Source organism: Condylura cristata, unplaced genomic scaffold (assembly GCF_000260355.1).
Source record: "Condylura cristata isolate star-nosed mole 26May11 unplaced genomic scaffold, ConCri1.0 scaffold00029, whole genome shotgun sequence".
Classification (NCBI taxonomy): Eukaryota; Metazoa; Chordata; class Mammalia; order Eulipotyphla; family Talpidae; genus Condylura; species Condylura cristata.
The window spans coordinates 8,923,032-8,945,139 of NW_004567130.1; the positions used below are offsets into that span (position 1 = coordinate 8,923,032).

Here is a 22,108-nt window from a genome sequence, read left to right on the forward strand (position 1 = left end):
TCAGAGAATTCAATCTCGTATGTGTCACTCACCATTCTAAAGCTGTGTCGACAGCTTAAATTCCTCAACAACCCCACGAGAAAGGTACAGTGATGACCCCTCCACCTCGGTATTCTAACTAGAAGTAGAAAGACCTTGGGGAGTGTTGCCAACCTCAGCAGCCTCCACAAAGGATTTAAAACTTGGAGAAACACAGAGAAGTATTGGTGACTATATGCCAACCAGGAATGTCCACCGGGATCCGAAGCACGATCCCCAAGGGCTGGGCACCTGGCTTGTACTTGGACCCGGGAGGGACCCGGCGCCCTCCCGCGCCGCGGGGCCAGTGACCGTGGTTTCCCGGGATAGGCGAGCCGGTTTCTGCCATCTCAACCAGTCCTGCTAGAGTAGGCGTCGCCTTCGGAACAAAAGCGCTCGGAGTGACTGCCGTTTTAGCCTCTCAGTGCCGATTCCAGGCCCGCGCCGCCAGGTAGCCAGGAACTTGCAATTGGCGAAGTTGTTCCCAAGAAGGCGGGACGCAGCTGGAAAGTTTGCCTCCTTCGGCGTCCTCAGCCAACCGCAGCGTCCGGGCCTGCTTGGCCATGTTAGGTTGAGCTGTGTGTAGTATCTCGAGGGCCCGAGGGCGGGGCGGGGAGCGAGCCGGGGGCTGCGGGGAGGGGACCCTTCTCGCGGGCGCGCCGAGCAGGGACGGTGACAGCCACGCGCGCACGTGCCCGCCCGGCTGGAGCGCGGCCCTGAGACCTCTGTCGGCCGCTGAGAGGCGCGCGGGGTGTGGGCGGGCGCCGTCTAGGGGCCCGGCGCCCGGGAGTCCCCTGCGTCCCAGGCTCGAGTCCCGGAGCGCCGGGCCGTGCCCGCCCCGTCGGTCCCCGCTCTGGTTCTTCCCAGTGACCATCAGGACCCGCCCCCCCCCCCTACCTTTCCGCGGTGTCCTCGCGGCCCGTGCTGGCCGATGGGGGCCATCGCCGCCTAGAAAGGTTTCGGGCCGGCCGGTCACCATGGTGGCCCTGAGGCCTGTGCGGCTCCTTCAGGGGGGCTAAGAAGCCCAGATCACAGGCCTCGGAGTGTGGGTCCTCGGCCTGAGCCCCGCGTCATGGCCGGAGCCATTGCTTCCCGCATGAGCTTCAGCTCACTGAAGAGGAAGCAGCCCAAGACGTTCACCGTGCGGATCGTCACCATGGACGCCGAGATGGAGTTCAATTGCGAGGTAACCGGCCGGCATCCCGGACGGGCGGCGGTGAGGGCGAGCCCGGCGCAATCCCAGCCCGCCCGCCGCATGCTTGTGCGGGTTGGGCACTGACCTGGGCTCCCATACCGCGCTGACAGTTGAGGTGGAAGCTGGAGGGATTAATTTTAGATCATCTCTGGGCATAAACAGAGACGGTCAGAACCGGAAGGAGTCATCTAGGCCCAAACCCTCAGGTTAAACCTAATTGCTGCTTCCCTCCCTCTACCCCCATAGAACTTTTGGGTTTGAAAGCACTTCATGCAGGTTTCATTCATTGTTACTGGAATAGGCTGAAGCATCTGTGGCAGTGAATTCTGGTTTTAGTGGAAGACTTAGCGCCAACACTGTAGAGTTTTGATTTAGACATTATTATGTATCCCAGGGTTTGAAAGATGCATCTTGTTTGTTGGAAAGTATATACTTGTTTCCCATTTCCATAGCTTAAATTTTCGGGGAGTGGGGGAACGGAGGGGAGTATATCTATATCTATCTATATATCTATACACACACACATATACATTAGGAAGATATATAAATATTAGGATATAGAAGCTGTCTTTACTTATTCTTCATACACTTTCTATCATGATTAAAACAGTTATTTGTTGAATACTTTTTGAAGTTCCAGGCATGCATACTTTTAATTCTCAGAAAAAAACATGTATGCAGTGAATGGCACAGTGAGGCTCTGAGTTAAGCTCCTAACCAATACAATACTGCCTTTCAATCAGTTTAGTTCTTTGCTTCTCAGAGTGTGCTCTGTGGCCCAAGAGTATTGACAGCAGTGATCTAAGTCAGGTACTGGCAAACTTTTTCTGTAAACTTTTTCTGCTTTGCAGGCTGTGGAGTCTTGGTTGTAACTACTCAACTCTTCAGCTTTATCATTGTTGCCCAAAAGCACTCTCAGACAGGAAGATTTCAGCCCTAGGTGTTCCCTGTCCCTACTTCTCTGAAGATTCAGAGATGTTTCCTCGAGGGAGAAGCAGGGTTGAAAATCCTTTGCTCCTAACCTCTTCCTCCAAGTGTGTGTGAAGAGTTTATGCCTTGGGTTATGCTCTAGAACAGTGGAGATTTTGGTCATAAGCAATTGGGAGATTTTAGATTTAATCAAGGCAGAGTTTGGACTGTGGGCCAGTTAATTTGCAGGAGACAATGGGAGACTAAGACAGCTGGAAGAGCATTGCAGGTCAGAAGAAATATCACTGATCTTGGTAATAGTTTCCTCAAAAGAGGTACCATTTGATTGGATTCCCTGCCTGTAGAACATGTAATGCCTCAGGTTATTGTTGGAACTAATAGAAGGATATACCACAGTTAGGGAAATTTAACAGCTAGGTGTGATTTGGGAAAGAAGAGAGCCCTACTAAAACTCCTCTCATCAAGAGTTACAGTGGGCATACCAATAGCTGCAACTCCTTGAGGTGTTAACACTATGAGGAAATAGAGTTCACCAAAACTAGGCAGCCAATTACAGAACAAACAAGCCAGTGATAATAACAAGCCCTGGAAGATGGTTGGGGGATGACCAGCCTTTGAGTCGCTATATTATTATCTAAAATGTCTAGTTTCCAGGAAAAAAGTAGGAAAATACAAAGAAAAAAAAGGAAATTATTACCCATATACAGTCATATGTGATTAAGGATATCAACATGGAGAAATGGTAGGAGATTTTGTTGTGCAGACACCACAATGTAATTAACCAAACCTGGATGGTATTCCTTACTACACACCTAGGCTTTATGGTATAAACTTTTGGGACTGCCATAGTATATGCAGTCTATTGATGACCAAAACATCCTTCATTGATGCCTGATCATAATGGAAAAAAAGCTAGCAACAGAAATTGTCACCAGATGTCAGATACAGTGAAAAAGTTTCAAAGTAGTCATTTTAAATATGTTCATTAAATTAAAGTGTGATTAAAGAAGTAAAGGAAAGTGCGAATAAAGGTATTATCTTACTTGATTTCAAACTACATCATAAGGCTACAATAATTAAAACTATATGGTATTTGTATAAAAACAGACTGGTAATTCAAAGGAACAGACTTGTGAATTAATTAAATAAGCTCATGTAAATTAATTAATGATAAAAGAGCTAAGATTGTACAGTGGGGAAGTGACCATCCTTTCAATAAATGGTGTTGGGAAAACTGGACAGCCACAAGCAAAAGAATGAAACTAGGCCACTAATGTATACCATATACAAAAATTAACCTAAAATGGATTAAAGATTTAAATGTAAAAACTGAACTATAAAACTAGAAGAAAATACTGTTCAGCAATGATCTCTTGAATTTGATACCATGCAACAGAAGTAAAAGTGAGTAAGTGGAACTACTTCGAAATAAAAAGGTTTATACAGCTGCTGATAGCTTTGTAGTACTGCGCTTTAACTTGTTGCACGACCAGGGAGGGCCCCTTAAATTAAAATGATAGAGACAAAAAAATTGATTCTAGGTAGTTCCCAGAGGGGAAGAGAGTTGGGGTTATATGTGAAATGGATGAAGAGGAGTGAGAGGTACAAATTTCCAGATACAAAATAAGTCAAAGAGCTAGTGAAAATTTGAAAGTCACTAAGAAAAAATGGTAATTGGCTTAATGTAAAGATCATCTTGTAATGTATATAAATGTAGACTCATTATGTTGTATTTATTCCTGAAACTAAAATAATGTATGTTCATTGTATTTCAATAAAAAAAAAGTATGTGTAAGACTTTTTACATAATTCAGATGTACAGTTGTATGTGCTGCTTTAATAAACCTCAACTCTAAATCATAAAAAAATTATTTTCTATAGCATCAGAAAGTGTAAATGCTAGAAATTTAACGAAAGAAATACAAAACTTTACTCTGAAAATTATGAAACATTGAGAAAATTAAAGGTGATTTAAATAAATAGAAAAACATCCTTTGGTCAGGGGTTATAAGACTTAACATTGTTACATGGGCAGTATTCCCTAACTTGATCTGCATATTTAATGTATCCCTATTAGAATCCCAGTTTATGTCTGTAGAATTTGACAGGCCGATTGTAAAATTCATATTGAATTCCAAGTTATCCAAAATAGTTAAACTTGGAGAACAAATTAGGAAGATGCATACTTCCTGATTTCAAAACTTACTACAAAATAACCATAATCAAGACAATATATTATAGCATAAATGCAAGCATATAGATGAGTGGAATAGAATTGAAACAAACACATATATCTTTTGAAGACTATTCAGTGGAGTGGGGCAGAGAGGGTTGAATGAGTACTTGATAATTATTATTATTTTTTTAAAGATTTATTTATTCATACAGAACTGGGGTACAGGCCAGAGATGCAGAGGGTGAGAGGATTCACCAGAGACAGAGTGGGGAGCAGAACAGGCAGATGGACGAAGCACACTGCTGAGGGGAGCAGCGGGCGGGTCAGGAGAGGTCTGCCGCGCCAGGTGGTCACCTCCGGGGCAGGCAGGGATCGAACTCATGCAGAAGTGGCTTTAGCTTCTCAATGCTGTGCTTTAACCCGCTATGCCACCAGGGAGGGCCAGTACTTGATAATTATTAACAAATTGAACTGAGACAAATGGACAGACAGATGTAAAAATGAAGTTGAACCAGAACTTAAAGTGGATCACAGAAATGAATGTAAGAACTAAAACTCTAACACTTTTAGAAGGAAACATAGTGATACGTCTTCAAGACTTTGGATTTGGCATGAAATTCTTAACTATGACACAAAGAATGAGGGACAAAAGGTAAGATACAATAGCTGGACTTTATCAAGATTAAAAACTTGTGTTTGAGGGGCCATCAAAAAAGTGAAAAGAAAAAATCCTAGCAACTCATGTATCTGAAAAAGGTCTTATGCTACCTAAACTACATTAAAAATAGCTCAGTAGTAAAAAGTCAAATAACCCAATTAAAAAATGGGCAAAGGATTTGAATGGACATTTCTCCAAGTAAAGTACAGAGATGGCCAAGAAACATAGGAAAAGATGCTGAACATCATTAGTCACCAGGGAATTGCTAATCGAAAACAGTGAGATATTACTTTACTGTGATGAGAGCCAACCAGTAGGGTAACTAGATTTAAAAAGGCAAATAGTAACAAGTGTTGGTGAGAATGTGGACAAATCAGAATCTTACACTGCTGGTAGACTGTAAAATGGTGCAGCCACTTTTGAAAAGTCTGGCTTTTCCTCAAATAGTTAGAGTTACTACATTCTACTCTTAGGTATCCACTCAAGAGAAATGAAAATATGTCTACAGAGAAACTTGTAAGCAAAATGTTTACAGCAACATCATTCATTGTCACCAAGTGGTAGAAACAATCCGAATGCCCGTCAGCTGATTTATAGTTAAACAAAATATGTTTATCTATACAATATGTTTATCTAATACAATGGGATATTATTTGGTATGAAATATTAGTATGCATTGCAACATGGAAGAGCCTTATAAACATTGTGCCAAGTCAAAGAAGCCAGTCACACAGGGCACACATCATTCCATTCAAGTGCAAGTGTAGAATTGGGATATCTGTAAGATGGACAGTAGACTGGTGATTGCTTAGGGTTGGGGAAAGGGGGTACAGGGATGGGGGATATGCTAACTCAAGGGAGGATAGAAAGGCCTGTTTTTGGATTGATGAAAATGTTCTGAAATTACTGGTAGTGATTGTGCAACTCTGAATATGCTATAAACCATTGAATTATCCAATCTAGGTGGAATTTAAGGTGTTTGACTCATATGTCAATGAGGCTGTGTTAAAACAACCACCTTTGACTAAATGTAAACATAATAGATGTGACTTTGTTCCAATAAAAATTTATTTATGGAAACTGACAATTGAATTTTATATGTCTCACAAGTGGTGAAATGTTATTACATTTTCCCAACCATTTAAAAATGTAAAAATTATGCTTAGCTCACAGGCTGTACAAAAAAACAGGTGCTGGGCTGGATTTGTCTTGTAGACCATAGGTTGCTATCTGATAAATGTTGTGAAAGATTGTGAGAATAACTTATTGGGAAGGGGATTTTGTGTGACGTTTCTTCAACAATAATTTTGCCATAAAAATATCCCTTTTAAAGCCCCAAGCCCAAAGAGGGCACTATTATCAGTGATATCAGTGATAGCAGGATTTCTCAGCCTTGGCACTGCTGTTGATTACCTGGATAATTATTTGTGGTGGGGCTTCCCTGTGCATGTGGGATGTTTAATAGCATCTCTGGCCTCTACCATCTGGAGGCCAATAGCACCTCCCCCCTCACTTGTGGCAACCAAAAATCTTCAGAAATTGCCATGTGTCCAAACACCAACCCCCCATCCCTCTTCCCCATCCCTCTGTCACCACATTGAGAACCACAGATCTATAGAAAGATTGCATAATACCAGTGAAATTCAGAGGAATCTCTGAATGGCTGAGTAGAGTGTGTCAAACTTTTTTTTAAAAAAGATTTATTTATGCATATAGAACTTGGGTACAGGCCAGAGGTATAGAGGGCGGTGAGAGGATTCAACAGATACAGGGTGGGGAGCAGAACAAGCAGATTGACAAAGAACACTGCTGAGAGGAGCAGTGGGTGAGACAGGAAAGGTCTGTTGCACCATGTGGGTCACCTCCAGGGCCGTGGATTGAGCTCACACTGAGGTGGCTGTGGCTCGCTTGCAGTGTTGCACTTTAACCCATTGAGCCACCAAGGATGGCCAGAGTGTGTCCAACTTTAACAGGCATATAAAGGTTTTGATTCAGTGGTTCTGTGGTGGGACTGAGAATTGTGCACTTCTAACAAAATTCTCAGATAATGCCAGTGCTCCTGGTTCACAGACCATACTTTGAGTAGTAAAGTGGGAGTAGAAAGTATATGGGTTTTGAAATAAGACATGCCAACATTCTCTGAGTCTTAGTTTCCACATCAGTAAAATAGAACTGATAACGCTGACCAGTGAGGTTGTTAGAAAGATTCATGGAATGTGTAGTGCAAGACAGAAAGAAGGAAGTAGGGTTGTAATTAACCTCAATAGGAGGCTTGGGTCACGGCACAGTGCCTCGTTGTGACTTGTCAAGCGCCTGCTTTTCATTGAATGTCACATTTCCAGTGGAAATATCTGTCTGTAATCAGTGTTCAAATATTCTCTTAAAGGTAACAGTAGTTTGCGTTATGAGCTAACGCTCCGAGACACAGCTAGTCTTACTGTTTTGCCTTGCTTTTCTGTTGGATATTAACTGGCAAGGTGCTAATGTAAGGACGATGGCAGATGCCTTTTGAAAAAAGGAAGAGATGGTAATTGAGGAATATTTTGGCTTTATTAAGGTCAAATGTAGGTGGCTTTCGAAGGACTCAATTTCAGAACCAGTGGTAGTTAACATATGAGTCATGTTACCTTATGCTAATAAGTTTAGATTTTTTTTTGCTGCAGAGATGGGGGGGAAATCTTCCTTTCACTACTTGCTGCATTGCACATTTGGCTTGATGCTTTGGAGGATTTTTCCACTTGAAAAATTTGATATTTGTCATTTTGAGAAAGTGGATGCTGAATGTAATTTGCCAGGAGGCTAAACGGTTATGTTATTTCTTATCTAGCCTGGAATTTTACTCTAATAACTCAATCTATCAGGAAGAAGAGCCAAAAGTGAAAAAATTTTCAGTTGTGAGAGATTCTAATGCCATCTTGTACTGAAAACAAAGACTCCTTCTCTTGTTGGTTCGCATCCTAAGTGTTTTCACATACCCATGCAGGATTATCATCAGACTAAATACCAAAATTACAGGTCATTCCAACAGACAAGTGGGCGTAGAGTCATCCATGACAGAAGGAACTTTCATAGGGTAGATGTTAACTTCTAGACACTTTTAGATTTAGGCAAGTTCCCTTCTAGGATGTAAACTCCAGAAGGAGGGTATTGGTTATTTCATTGCCTAGTGATACGTAGTAATCTTTTTCTCTATGCAGTCTTTAAGAAACCTCTTACTTCTTTTTTCTTTTTGAAGATTTATTTACTTACTTACATGTGTATGTATGTATGTATTTATGCAGGCTAGAGGTGCAGGGGCAGCGAGAGGCTTCACCAGAGATAGAGTCGGGAGCAGAACAGGCAGATTGAGAAGGGGAGCAGCAGGCGAGACAGGAGAGGTCTACTGCACCATGTGGGTCACCTCCGGGGCTGGGGATTGAACTTGAACTGAGGCGGCTGTTGCTAGCTTGCAGTGCTGTGTCCTAACCCATTGTGCCAACAGGGAGGGCCCTCTCCCATGAGGTTTAAGCAGGGCCTGTGGATGGCATAGATGTCACAGACCTAGGACATGGGCAGTTGTGTGTGTGTGTGTGTGTGTGATGAATCCAGTTGTGCTGAAGAATGAAGGAGGAAGAAGCATTGACTAGAGCTAGCATTGAATGACAAGCTGCCATTCATTGGACCCTGTATATTTGCTATTTTGTAGGAGGAAAAGCCAGGAAATAGCAGTTGCTATATGCTAGGTACTAGGTAAATGCTTTAAGCATTTGATACAACAGGGAGTGTTGAATAAACATTCAACAGATATTCATCGAGCACCCACACAGGCTAGGCAGTAAAGACGACCTAGCAGTGATTAGTACCTACTTAGGATGTCATTGGGAAAAATGGAAGCTCTGAGAGTAAATTGGCTGCTTAAAGCCCCAATGTAGCCGTTGTCTATTCTGAAAGAGAAAGAAGAAGACAGGGACAGGAAGGTAATGGAAGACTAGATGGGCACCCTTTAGTAATGACCAGTGAGGCCAGCAGTACATACATGAACCTCCTGATGAGGCCTTAAAGTAAGTCCTGTAGGTCTTAGCTCAAGGCCAGCAGGTTTCCTTGTCTGGGCTGCTGAAACAGTTGTAGCCTCCAGGCAAGGTCTGCAGAACCCAATTTAGCCCTCTCAGATGTCTTTGTTTCCTCATCTGCAAAATGACGATTGTAATAGTCAATAGTTCTTCTGTATAGTTGTTGGAGGGATTGAATTGAATGATGGGTGAAGTGCTTAAAATAGCCCCTGGCACAAGGTAGGTCCTTATAAGTATTACACAAACAGAGGTGCAGTTCTTCTCTTCATTTTGCTTCCCTTTGCACTTTTACAAAAAAGATTTATTTATTCATGCATACAGAACTGGGGTACAGGCCAGAGATGCGGGGGCAGTGAGAGAATTCACCAGAGAGTGGGGAGCAGAACAGGCAGGTTGACAAGTACACTGCCGAGGGGAGCAGTGGGAGAGACAGGCGAGGTCTGCTGCGCCAGTGGGTCAGCGCCCTGGCTGGGGATTGCAGTGGCTGTGGCTGGCTGGCTTCAGAGTGCTGCGCTGTAACTCATTGTGCCACCAGGGAGGCCCCTTTGCACTTCTTTTCTCTGGGCCTGCTGTTCTGGTTGCTCTTTTTTGAAAATACCAACTTTTTTTTTTTAAACACTGCATTGGGTTCCCTTTGCCTGGAATGTCCTTCTCACTAGGCTGCTGGCATAGACATTCTTCTAGGTCCTGTTCAAGTATTCTTTCCTCTTCGTGCTCAAGAAAGACATGAGGGAAGTTCCTGGTACCCATCATCTACTTAGAGGAAAAACACACATGTGAAAATGACACATTTGATATAGATATCAAATGAGAGTATTTTGAAGGGGAAAGAGGAATCACCATACAGTGAGGAGCTTCCCAGCTCAGACTTTGAAGGTAGATTTCCAATCACAGCAGGGGGCAGGGGGAGTTTTCCTGGCAGTGGAATCCTGGGAATCCTGTGGGTTGAGGGGAAAGCGGTGTTCAGATTGGTAGGTTCAGGCCAGGTAGCTGAGGCCTTCAAGGGTAGATTAAACAATTTGTATTCATCAGCTACATCAATGGGGAGTTTTGAGGGTTTTACTAGGAGGATGATTTAAAGTGGTTAGTATGCAGAATTATTGGGATGTTTGGGGGTGAGAATTAGAAACAAGGGAGCCCAATTAGAAGACAACTACTTTGGGTCTGGTGTCACATTGAAAGTTGAACTTGCTGTGTACAGGGGCAAGACCAGGCAGATGTAGGGTCTAGTGAACCCAAAGTCCTGGTCGCAAAGAGGGTGAGGCCAGAGGAATCAGGGTCTTCTGTGACCAAGAATGCGCAAAGGACCTACTAGTTCCAAGAATCTTCAGTCCTCAGGCCTAGGCCCCAAGGCCAGCCAGCAGAAGGGAGTTCCTGGTCCGAGTGGGGCTCAGGGGACTAGTTCACATTCGTTGTCTGTGACCCCAGAGCACACAGGGTGTTGCTTGCAAAACTATTGTGAGCCTGGGCTGATGTTTGGACTTCTGGTTCCTAGGCAGAACTCTCTTCTCTCCTCACTCCCCTCATAGTTCTTTGATTAAAAAAATAAGGAAGAAGAACTTGATTTCAGGGGTATTCTGCTTTAACATCCCACTTTAGGTGATTTGCTTAGAAGTTCATTGTACTCTTCTTCCTCCTTCCTATTTGTTTCTTAGGTAGGGACTTGAGCTCGTAGGTGTGAGAAAAATGTACTCCAGGACAGTAAGACTATTGCTTAGGAAACAAGAGCGACATCCTGATAGAAGGGGAAGTTGGCTTTGGTAAAAGCCCTACCTGCCTCCTGCTCCCCATGTGATCTTCGACTTACTGCTCTAAACCTCAGTTGCTGCATCTGGAAAATGAAAATAACAGTATTTTTCTTATAGGATTCATTATTTATTTATGCATCAAAGAACTCTTGGTGTGCATCAGAGGTGTGGGAGATGAGAGGATTCACCAGGGACAGAGTGGGAGCAAAACAGACAGATCTACTGAGGTACACAGCTGAGGGGAGCAGTGGACAAGAGAGGAGAAGTCTGCTGTGCCGTGTGGGTTAGTTCCTCAGTTGGGGAGTAAACTCATGCTGCAGTGGCTGGTGATAGCTTGATAGTGCTGTTAACCCCTGTGCCACCAGGGAAGCCCATCCTTGTTAATTTTTAAAGGATTGCGTTAAGGCATGAATGAGGCAGACTTCTACAGGCATTTAGCACAGAGCCCTACCAGAGTAAGCACTTGGTGAATATCAGCTTCTTCTGTTAACCAGTGTGGGCAAAAGCAGAAAGGGCTAATGTCAGAGGCACTATGAATTCTTCCTCCGGACCTTCTTCAGGTTGGCTGTGCCTTCATAATTGTTGACACTGTAGACAATTATTCTCAGTGTAATGAGGCTTACCTTATGCCATATTGCTGTTTAAGGATCTCCTTTTCTGTAAAGTCTTTATAACTGATCTGTTTAGCTTGATATCCACTGTGACAACTGGGTTCTTTTCTTCCATACTTATTCTCTATTCTTTTGTTTCCAAAATGTCATTTTTCACTTTTTCCTGTTTATTCTGACTTCTCCAAATTATTCATGATAGGTTTGTATTCTTGTCTAAGAATTTTTTTTTTAAAGATTTATTTATTCGTGCATACAGAACTGGGGTACAGGCCAGAAGCTCAGGGGCGGCGAGAGGCTTCACCAGAGACAGAGTGAGGAGCAGAACCGGGCAGATCGACGAAGTACACTGCTGAGGGGAGCAGCGGGCGGGTCAGGAGAGGTCTGCCACGCCATGTGGTTGCCTCCGGGGCAGGCAGGAATCGAACTCATGCAGAAGTGGCTTTAGCTTCTTAGTGCTGTACTTTAACCCACTGCACCACCAGGGAGGGCCTCATGTCTAAGAATTTTTTTGGTGCTTGGTCATTTTTAATTTCAGAAATAAAAACATTTGAGGCCTTAAAACCCAGAATTGAGCTTCCTCAAAGCTGCTAATTTCTTCAGCCATCTGGTGATGAGACTTTTCTAGTTTGTTACAGGATGATGTGTTCCATCCTCCTGTCTGTCTAATTGAAATTCAATTGAGATTCAAAATCCACATGTTTTAGTATATAAACATTACCAACCTAGTACTAACTCCAGGGGGAAAAATCTAATAAAATTTCAGTCTCCTGTGCTGAGACCGGAGGTGCTTGACTCAATTTAGGAATCTCTCCTACACCACTAGGTGGGGTCTGAATATGCCCATTGTAAAGGCAATGGCCCCTTTCCCTTGTTCTGCTTTCACTCCTATTCTTTTTGCTTTTTTGCCAAATTGTATATCTCACTTTAGAAAATCCACAAAAATATTCAGTTAGTGACGGTCATGTCTTATCCAATCTATCTTGCCAGGTTTAGTTGTTTTGGTAATGTGAATTTCAGAGAAAACTTAAAATTGAAACCAGTGTAATCACTAGCTTTATCTGAATTGATTTGTGGTTTTAAATTCACCAAGAGTATATTTATCTAGTATCCTACTCATATTAATCTGAGATTAAATCTGTCTTGTAAATAAGTTTTAAAAAGTCATCAGTTCTCATCCATCTGCAGAAGTCCTTACATGTGCTACCTCTCATACCTGTACCTTAATCAGTATCATTCTCAACTAATGAACCAGAAGCTTAATCGGAATGGCACGCTAAAACAGAAACAGAATTTTAAACGTTTCTTTCAGAGCTTTGGCAGAGTTCTGCATGAACTGGCTTACATAATGGATTATTTCCTAGCTCTGTGGAAGGAATACGCTTTTAAGTACAAATACCACTTTTTTATGTCCTGTGCAGGAGGGGTTAATCAATGGGATAATACTTAGTTGTGGGTTGGTATTTTGTCGCCATCTAGATTTACTTCATATTTAAGCATTTGCAGTTTAGTTTTGTCTGAATTTCCTATTTTCTATTTGTAGTTTTCTGCAGAATTGTTATTCTTGGTAGTTCAAACATTTGTAATCATTGATAATTGCTGAACATCAACAGTGTGGTAAATGCTATAAAACTTTTTTCAACAGTGTTAAATCATCATTTTACATTTGAGGGTTCATTATTATAAGGTCAACTCTTGATTAGTAGTAAGGAATGTAACAGCAGCAGAATCTGAGGAAGGGAAAAGTAGCAAGTCCATGTACATTCAATGTTGTGTCGTTTACATCAAAATGATTGTAATACATAGAGCGGATGTTAACGATTAAAAGAAAAATGAAAAAAAATACTGCATGGTTTAATACAAAGCCATCTCAAGTTCTAGCCTCAGAGGGTGTTAATCCTAAAACATCCACTTGATGATTATGGAAGCTGAAACCCAAAGAGGTTAAGTGACTTTCCCAGCACAGCAGGTTTGGGTGTTTTATAGCTATTTGACAAGGCTATGATTGCTCTCATGTTGTGAGCTAAATTCCAAAGATAGAGATTGTCTTCTTGGCTTTTGGGAGACTGTATTGCTTTTATAGCCCCATAACTATATTGTTTCTTTATGCTTTGTCATCTGCCAGCTGACATTTTTTTTTTAAGATTTATTTTATTTATGCGTATAAGAACTGGGGTACAGGCCAGAGGTGCAGAGGGATGGTGAGAGGACTCACAAGAGACAGAGTGGGGAGCAGAACAAGCAGACCAACTGAAATACACTGCTGAGGGGAGCAGTGGGCAAGACAGGAGAGGTCTGTTGCTCCATGTGAGTCATCTCCTGGGCCAGGGATTGAACTCATACTTCAGTGAGCTTTATAGTGCTGTGCTTTAAACCCTTGTGCCACCAGGGAGGGCCCCTGCCAGCTGATTTTGAAATGTCTTATCTTCTTTGTTCATAGCTACATCAGAACAGGGCATTGCATGGGGCATAAAAGATTGACAGATGAAGAAACTGAGGCCCAGTTGTGCTGAGTGGCTCAACCAACCTTTTAAGCTTGTGTGTGGTAGAGAGAGGGAGTTTGAGGTAGAGATTCCCTCTCTGACTTCATTGCTGCGCTAATAACCTCTCTCTACTTCAGAAACATGCCTGAATCTGCAAACATTAGGACTTCCCCTTCCTCCGCTTCTGCCCTGCCCCCTGCCAAAAAACCTACAAAACTATAATTCATTTTGTTTTGAAAGATTTATCAGCGTTTAAAACTTCCATTTTATGGCTTCCCCAAGGTGCTCTGATTTGTTTCTCACTGGTCTCTTTTGTTCTGTGGAAATTTTTCTTGGTTGATTCTTTGAGATTTAGATTTCCTAGCCAAGGTATTTTTAGAGAGGAAATCAGTATGTGCTACCAAAAGGGGAAAATACATACCTTAAGGCCTAATTATGCAATTAGAATTTTAATAAGGAGTGCCATAAATTCTTGCTTCATTGCAGTCATTACTTAGAAGACAGTTCTGCTCAGGAGCCTCATCTAGTTATCATTATCATCAACATCGTCAGCCAACATGAGCATGTATGGAGTGGCCACAGATTGTGCAGCACTTACGTGCATTCCGAGAGATGTCTTAGGGAGAGAGAAAGGAGAGAGCGAGAGGTTGCCCTTGCCTTAGAAGAGTTTGTGATCTGCAGGAATCTTGGGGGAGATACAGACATTTTGTTTTCTATATATGTAAAGTACATGGTTACTCATACTTGCCATTGTACGTGGCTGGAGCTAGCGATACAGGCAGGCATAGGTCTTAGAAGGTCTGTATGCAGCTAAATAGACAACCACAGCTTTGCTGACTTGGGGCGTGGGGGTGGAGGGGCGCACAGGCAGGATTGTGACAAGCCAGGACAATCGAAGGAGGGAAGAAACTAGTCATTTAAATAGATTCGGCATGCTAACAGAGAAGGTGGGAGGGGGGAGAGGAAAATTGCTTGGTGTGATTGATTATGACAGAAACTAACAGGGCAAGAGATTGGAATTGGGATTTTTTTTCTTAAAGGTGGGGGCAGGGGGTGTGGTTAGGTTTGTGAGATTTTTGCCCAGATTTAGAAGCAGATATTGGGGTCATGATTGGTAGAGCAGAGAAAATGAATCTTTCTTTTTCCCCCTAAGATCTTTTTTCTATTTGGAACCCCCTATTCCCTCATGTTGAGAAACAATGGTGATTAGGAGTACATATCCTTTAATTATGGCAGAAAGCAGCACCATAATTTTGCAGTTTAAACTCATGAGACTCAAGAACCTGCTTCTGTGGTACAGTGATCCCCCACATTACATACCCCCCCAAAGTGGGGATTGTTGGTGTTATACCTGTGTTATATATCTTTTTTTAATCTTCTTTGATTAAACACAATAGGTTTTAATGGAACTCATTCACTTTTTGCACAGCAAAATCATTTTGATAGCTCTATGTTGTTTATCTTGTAAATTAAGGCACTGAGCATCTGTTTTTTTCATAGCAGACAAATAAAAGCTGTATTGAAGTGTTTGCATCTTAAATTCTCAAATCGACTATAAATTGGTTCCTGTAGGCCAACCACAACTGCAAAAGCCAGCTAGGAATGAATGTTGAGAGGAGAGATCACTGGGCTTTCCAGTTCTGAAATAATGTTAAACACGTGGCATGTTTCCTGAGCCCAGGGAGGCAAAATTCCTTCTGTTGCCTGTAAGGGAGCTAACCTTTCGACAATTTTTGTGGCAAATGCTAGGCCAGATTGTGAGCTAATTAGGAGAAACCCTGGTAAGCAAATGTTGGGTTCCTCGGTTCTCTTTCATCTTCTGTGAATTAACCAGCCAGACAGCATCCTATGAGGCCCCTAGACCTCTATACAATGGCAGTTTGCTTCTCTGGTAGCTTTTTACAGATTTGCGTCTTTGCTATAAAGCTGAAGTTTCAGGCCTCTTTGGGGTCTAGGGGTTAATTCTCAGTGCTATCACCCCTTTGGGCCTGAGTTCAACCCCTGGCCAGGGAGCTGACCCACATGGCGCAGCAGACCTCTCCTGCCTTGCCTTCTGCTCCCCTCAGCAGTGGATCTCAATAATCCACCTCCGGCTCTGCTCCTCATTCTGTCTGGTGAATCCTCTCACCCCCTGCACCTCTTGGCTTACACCCAAGCTCTTCTACATAAAAATAAATGAAAAAAGCAGAAGTTTCTTTTCTTTTCCTTTTTTTTTTTTTTCAAAGATTTAAGTCTGTCTTAAAGTGACATCCTGGCTTATGACCACTAGTTATCTGTTACAGTACAGACCTCACTCCTTGAGTGTTATTTATTGATTCCTGTTACACATTAGGTAAGTCTTTTTTTTAAGATTTATTTATTTATGTATATAAAACTAGACTATAGGCCAGAGGCATGTGTGTTTTTCTTGTGTGTGTGTGGGGGGTGGGTTCGTGAGAGGATTCACCAGAGACAGAGTGGGGAGCAGAATAGGCAGATTGACTGAAATACACCGCTGAGGGGAGCAGCGGATAAGACAGGAGAGGTCTGCTGCACCATGTGGGTCAGCTCCCTGGCCTGGGATCAGCAATCACTGGGGTCAAAACAGAAGTGCTGCAGTGGCTGCAGAGAGCTTCATAGTGCTGCACCACCAACCTGAAGTTTCTCTCTGAGTTCTTAATTCTTCAGCATTTCACATTATAGCAGTCTAATTTGGTTCTTTCCTCAAGAAAGTTGTCCTATTCTTGCTATGGCCTTTTTCTGTCATGGGCTGATTTCCTACTCACTTAGCACAGTGTCAGCAGGTACAAGGGAGTCAGTTGTTGGCCGCAAGGCCCAGAGAAAGCAGTGGGGTAAGTGCAATGTGAAGGCAGCTGAAGCAAAGGCCAATGGCAGTCTCAGGGTTAATGGACCCCAATCAGCCCTGTAGTTTATCGTGCCAGTTGCTTTCTACAACAAAGAAGGGCTGCATTCTAGCTGTTCCTGCTGTGGAGGGTGAGTGCTTAGTGCATTTACTTAAGACATTTTAGGTTGATGAATTACAAGCACTTCACTCTGGGTAAAGCTCATAAATTCAGCCCCTACAAAAAATACCAAGCTGACAGCACTTAGTCCTGTTTATAAAGTTCATCCACATCTATCTTTGATACAAGCACAAGTATGTATTTATGAAGCAGCACTGCAGCCTGCTAAGGTAATCGGAGAGGACTGCCACAAGCAGGAAGCTCTGTGCTTCCAGATGCAGGACCATCAGCCCCCGCGCTTGAAGGGCATCTTGAGGACGAGGACGAGGGCTGTCGGCGGGGCGCGGACATGCTGTGGAGTCCAGATCGGTGCCCTTCGCTTGCTGCCTCTCTCCTCCCTTCGCTCCTTCCACCACTCTTTGCAGAGCAAACACCTGCCTCTTAGCTTCCCTCTTCTTTACTAGGTAGAGACAAGGTAAGGAGCTGTAGTGAGGTATGTGGAGCAGTTTGAACCCTTCATCCAGGTGGAAAGAGATGGGTTTTAGTGAAGATTTCATCAGAACCAGGAGTGTTCTGTTTTGGGCAGTTTGTTTGGGAAAAAATGACAAATCCTAACAGTGACATGGCCTTTAAGTAGTGTAAGTACGAAGGCAGAAAAGCTTATGTGCTTTCACGTATCAGAAAAGGAAATCATTTAATAAAGAAATAAACATGAGACCCGTCCCACTGGTTGGTGACTCCTCGAGACCCTGCAGGGATTGTTATGGGATGTGTGACTGCTCGGAACCAGTGACTGAACAACCTGGTTCCTAATCAACCGTGGGGAGTCCGAACTGTCACGCACCTCAGGCTGAAGCTGCATATTCAGAACTGCATTGAACATTCAGTACTGCAGATAGGGTAATTATGCTGCTTATCAGATACTAGAAAAGTGCAAAGAACATTCCTCCACTTGCAACAGCTTGGACCCAAGTGGCAGACATGCTGTTCCTTCTGACTGTGTGACCGCCCCTTCTTCAGCCCCTTCGCCAGAGGGGCAGCTACCACCTGGTTTTGAAGACCCAGTTCAGAGAGTATGGGGGTGGGGGAGGGTGAAGCCCCTCAACTCCCAGATCCCCAGGTCCGAGTTGTATTCTCAAGTCATCCCATTCTGTTCGCATTTACTGGGTCACGCTTTTGTTATCCATTTACCTGTCTTCCCTCTCTGACATGAGCAGGGACAGTGTCTTGTGCTGAATTCATCATTTATCTCTTGTGTTGAGCACAAAGACTAGGATATAGTGGGTGCTCAATAAATGTTTGTCAAATGAGTGATAGCATGGTTAGTTCGATGAGAATTGATGGTGCCCTTTCTGATCTGTCATCTATCATCCATGGAGTGCAGCAGGACTGGGAGGCTTTACACAGTACCACTTGTGAATATGAGGTGAAGAGGCGGGGTTACAATGAATAAGAACCCCTCCTCCTTGAATATGCTCTGTGGGTCAGGCTGTCTCAGGCTTTTTAAATGTATTAATGCACTTAACCCTTCGATCAGTCTGCTAAGACAGGTTCTGTTTATTAACCCCATTGGGAAGCCCAGGGAACTTCAGTAAGTTGCCCAAAGTCACACATGACAGCTGAGATTCATGAAATTCATCCCACATTAGAGAGCCGTCACCTATCATGCTTTTTAGACAGGTTCCTGGAAAGAATTAAGCGTTAATGCCCTGAGGCATCCCTCTTGTTCAGTGACTTCACTTCTCCCTGTATGTCTAGATGGGACTAGTTATGTTCCGTCCTTGGGGAAAAGGAGAAAATAGTCATTCAGATAGGTTGGTGTTTTGTGCTTCACTCAAGAGAGGTGGAGTTAGACACGGGCAAGTAATTGATTTTAGATGATCCTTCTGGTTCTTTTCTTTTCTTTTTTTTTTTTTTTTGAGATTTATTTATGTATACAAAACTGGGGTACAGGCCAGAAGGGCAGGGGCGGTGAGAGGATTCACCAGAGATAGAGTGGGGAGCAGGACAGGCTGACTGACCAGTACACTGCTGGGGGAGCAGTGGGCAGGTCAGGAGAGGTCTGCCGCGCCATGTGGTCACCTCCCTGGCTTGGGATCGAACTTGTGCTGCAGTGGCTGCAGATAGCTTCACAGTGCTGAGACTTTACCCTTGCACCACTAGGGAGGCCCAAGACTTAGACTTTTAAACTAGTCAAATCTAGTCTGTTGTTTTTTTACTTGCTCTTGGCAAGTGGGGAAGAGAGATGACTGATGTTGCTCTTGTTGCACCTCCAGTGTAGGGAGATGACATTCAGACAGATCTCTTCACAGTGTCACAGAGGTGAGCATGGTTCTTTCTGGCAACCCGTCCAATGTAGGCAGACGACATTCAGACAGATCTCTTCACAGTGTCACAGAGGTGAGCATGGTTCTTTCTGGCAACCCTAGCTAATGCCAAGGAAGCCCCCTTTTTGCCCAGGTTGTTCTGAGAACTAACGGAGTAACTGTGACCAGCGGTTCTTGGTTGTAAAGAAGTAGAAATCCAATTAGGAAGACTAATAGCAAGTCACATACATGTGAGGAAAGACTTGCTGAAAAGTAAAATCTCGTGTAGGTGAACAACACACTGGAGATTAGATTTAACCCAAGAGGAAACTTCTTAATCATTTAAAGATAAGAACATTTTATTTTATAAGTAGAGCTAAGACTTCAAATGTATTCAGGATATCTCTATCTTGTCTCCTCAGGTGTACCTTCACTTACCTAAAAATTGTTTATCTGTCTGTCCCTGAAATTTGCTACTTCTCCTATATTCTCACTTCCCTTTAGTAGAACTATGTGGTGCTTGAGCTATGTGGAACTACGTGGTCAGAAATTTGGGGTCCCTGTTGAGTCTTCATTCCCTACCAGCATCCTGGTGCTAGTTCTGTGACAGTCGCCTTCTCCCTCCTGTCGCCTGGTTCAGGCACTTGTGGGCCTCCTTTCTGCCCTTCTTGGTTCTGCTCTTCCCTCCAACCCATTCTGCATCCTGTTTGTCCAGTCACTCTGCCCGCGTCTCTAGAGATCCGCCACCTCACAGCCAGTTCCTACCACATCGTCTTGCGTTCAGATTTCTCTTTCAGCTCTATTGGATGACTTAATTTCTCTCAGAGATGGCCGTTCTAGACTTATTCCCCTTTCTTCTTCATAGCTCTCACTTGTTCTTTAAAACCTTTTCTGACATGAGTCCTTGCTGTGTCTCCTGGGACCATACTTCCATCATTTTTACATCCTCAGTGTTTGTCTAACATTGTTTGGTGGGACTGAGGATGTGCTCTTAAACTGCTTGTTGAAAGAATAAGAGAGGCAGCAAGGGCCTTTTTTAAAGATTTATTTATTTTTGCATACAAGAGCTGGGGTGTAGGCTGGAGAAGCAGGGAGGGTGAGAGGATTCAGCAGAGAGTGGGGAGCAGAACAGGCCGAGTGACTGAAACACACTGCTGAGGGGAGCGACAGGGCAGGGCAGGACAGGAGAGGTCAGCTGTGCCATGTGGGTCAGCTCCGTGGCCAGGGATTTAACCCTTTGTGCCACCAGGGAGGCTCTGGAAACAGAGTTTTTAAGTCACATTGAGCTATGAAAGAGCAATATGTGACTTCTCTAAAAATGGGTTTTCTTTTGGGGTTGGACAAGAGTGTTCAGACACCAGTGACTTACTAGAAAAGGTGGCTGGGATTGCTGGTAGAGCGGAGACAAAGGAAGCAGAAAGGAAGTGGAAGCCTCAGAGAGGAAAAGCCCCCCAGGACCCAGGGGCTGCCCACCTTATGTCTCCAGGGTCCTTTCAGCCTGGCTGCCGCAATCTCTGACTCAGTTTTCTTGTTTATGCCCAAGGGGGATGGGGCTGCAGTCGACCATTGCTGAGACCACTTCCAACACTGACTCCCCAAGATGCTCAGAGTCAAAGTTAAAAATCTAAGTAGGTCAACTGAATCTGTGTGAGGATTTTTCCCCTTTTATCTCTGGCTCCATGGGAACAAAGACATTGTCTTTGTGCATTCCACAAAGACAGTTTTGTATTTTAAAAACAAAGAAGTAGAAGGCAACACAGGAAAACTGCATCAATGCAATATTATGTTTGCGAATCCAAACTCCCAAGTCTGGCAGTTCACTCACCCTGCCCCTGCAGCTTTCCTGGAGAAGCCTGAACCTCGGCTGGCTGCTGGGGTTGTCCCGCCAAAGCCTGCTGGCCCTGACTTATGTCCTACTGGGAATCATTACTTTGATCTTGTCAGCCCTTGGGCGTTTAACTTCTTCCAGTTAATATCTGGTTTTTCGTGTTACATTATCTTGTAGCAAGGTAGTCATTTATAATTTATGTACTATATACTGGCTTAAAATAGAGACTAGAGGATAATCAACATCCCAAAGCGGCTAGCTTTTCAAAATAACCTTTCTTCAGTGAAATCCGCCTATAGGAATTAAAACCTGCTATGAATTGAAAAGCCTTTCTCCTATTGTCAGATTGGGAAGTGGGTGTGCCCATAGGCATTGTTAAGCCTTACAGAGGGGATGGAAGTCATCTTTTTTTAAGACAAAACTTGTCATTTTATGTTGCTCAAAATAATCTCTAAAGACTTCAGCCTTTGTAGTGTTCCAGGGGCACCACTAAAATCACAGATGGGGGACCCGAGCTGCACTAGAAGGACTGCTAGGAGAAAGAACCCTGGCGAAGGACAAGAACGGAAACAAATCTCAACCACTTGTCTGCCGTGGTTTCGGGTGCCACTTTGCTCTTTGACTTTGACCGCAAACTCCGAGGAGGGTTGGGCTTTCTCCTGTTGAGGACCTCGTAGAGAACCACTGTTTATTCATTCACATCTATTAAAAATAGCCTACTTGAGAAGTCCCCTGTAGAAACAGCAAACGCCAATCAGATATTAGAGGTCCAACTTATTTTCTCCTTCTGGCTCTTCTAACAAGTCTCTAGTCCCGTCCCCCCTACCCCGCCCCCCATTCCTTTTCATTATGCATCTTTGTGTGCCAGGATACTGGGTGGAGATTTCTGATAAGGGCAAAGAAGGACAGATGCTTCTGCCGTTGAGCGATTTTGCTCCTTCAGTGTCTGGCGACCTTGTAATCAAATCTCAAGATTATCCTTACTGTGACCACCATCTTTGTGATGCGTCTCCTGTGCTCACCACTAGACCCAGTTATGTATAGAACTATGTCCAGTGCGCATTTGAATGTCCATCTGATACTTGGGAGCTCTCTGGGGTGGGGTCAGCTAGCTTCCGAAGGGTGGTATGGGAACAGCAAGGGTGACTTAGCCTGAAAGCCACAAGG

General features: G+C 43.6%; 1 protein-coding gene across 5 annotated transcripts in view; it reads left to right on the forward strand.

Annotated features, from left to right (window-relative positions):
• Nucleotides 1-666: 666 nt before the first annotated feature.
• The window catches only part of NF2 (neurofibromin 2 (merlin)), a 72,826-nt gene continuing 51,384 nt past the window's right edge, over nucleotides 667-22,108 (forward strand). For all 5 annotated transcript variants that reach the window (XR_001145923.1, XM_004690885.2, XM_012731018.1 and 2 more), the window contains exon 1: nucleotides 667-1,204. Coding sequence is in view for 4 of the 5 variants with exons in the window: in XM_004690885.2 (XP_004690942.1) it covers nucleotides 1,091-1,204 (114 nt within the window). In the remaining variant the exon portion in view is untranslated. The remainder of the gene's footprint in view (nucleotides 1,205-22,108) is intronic.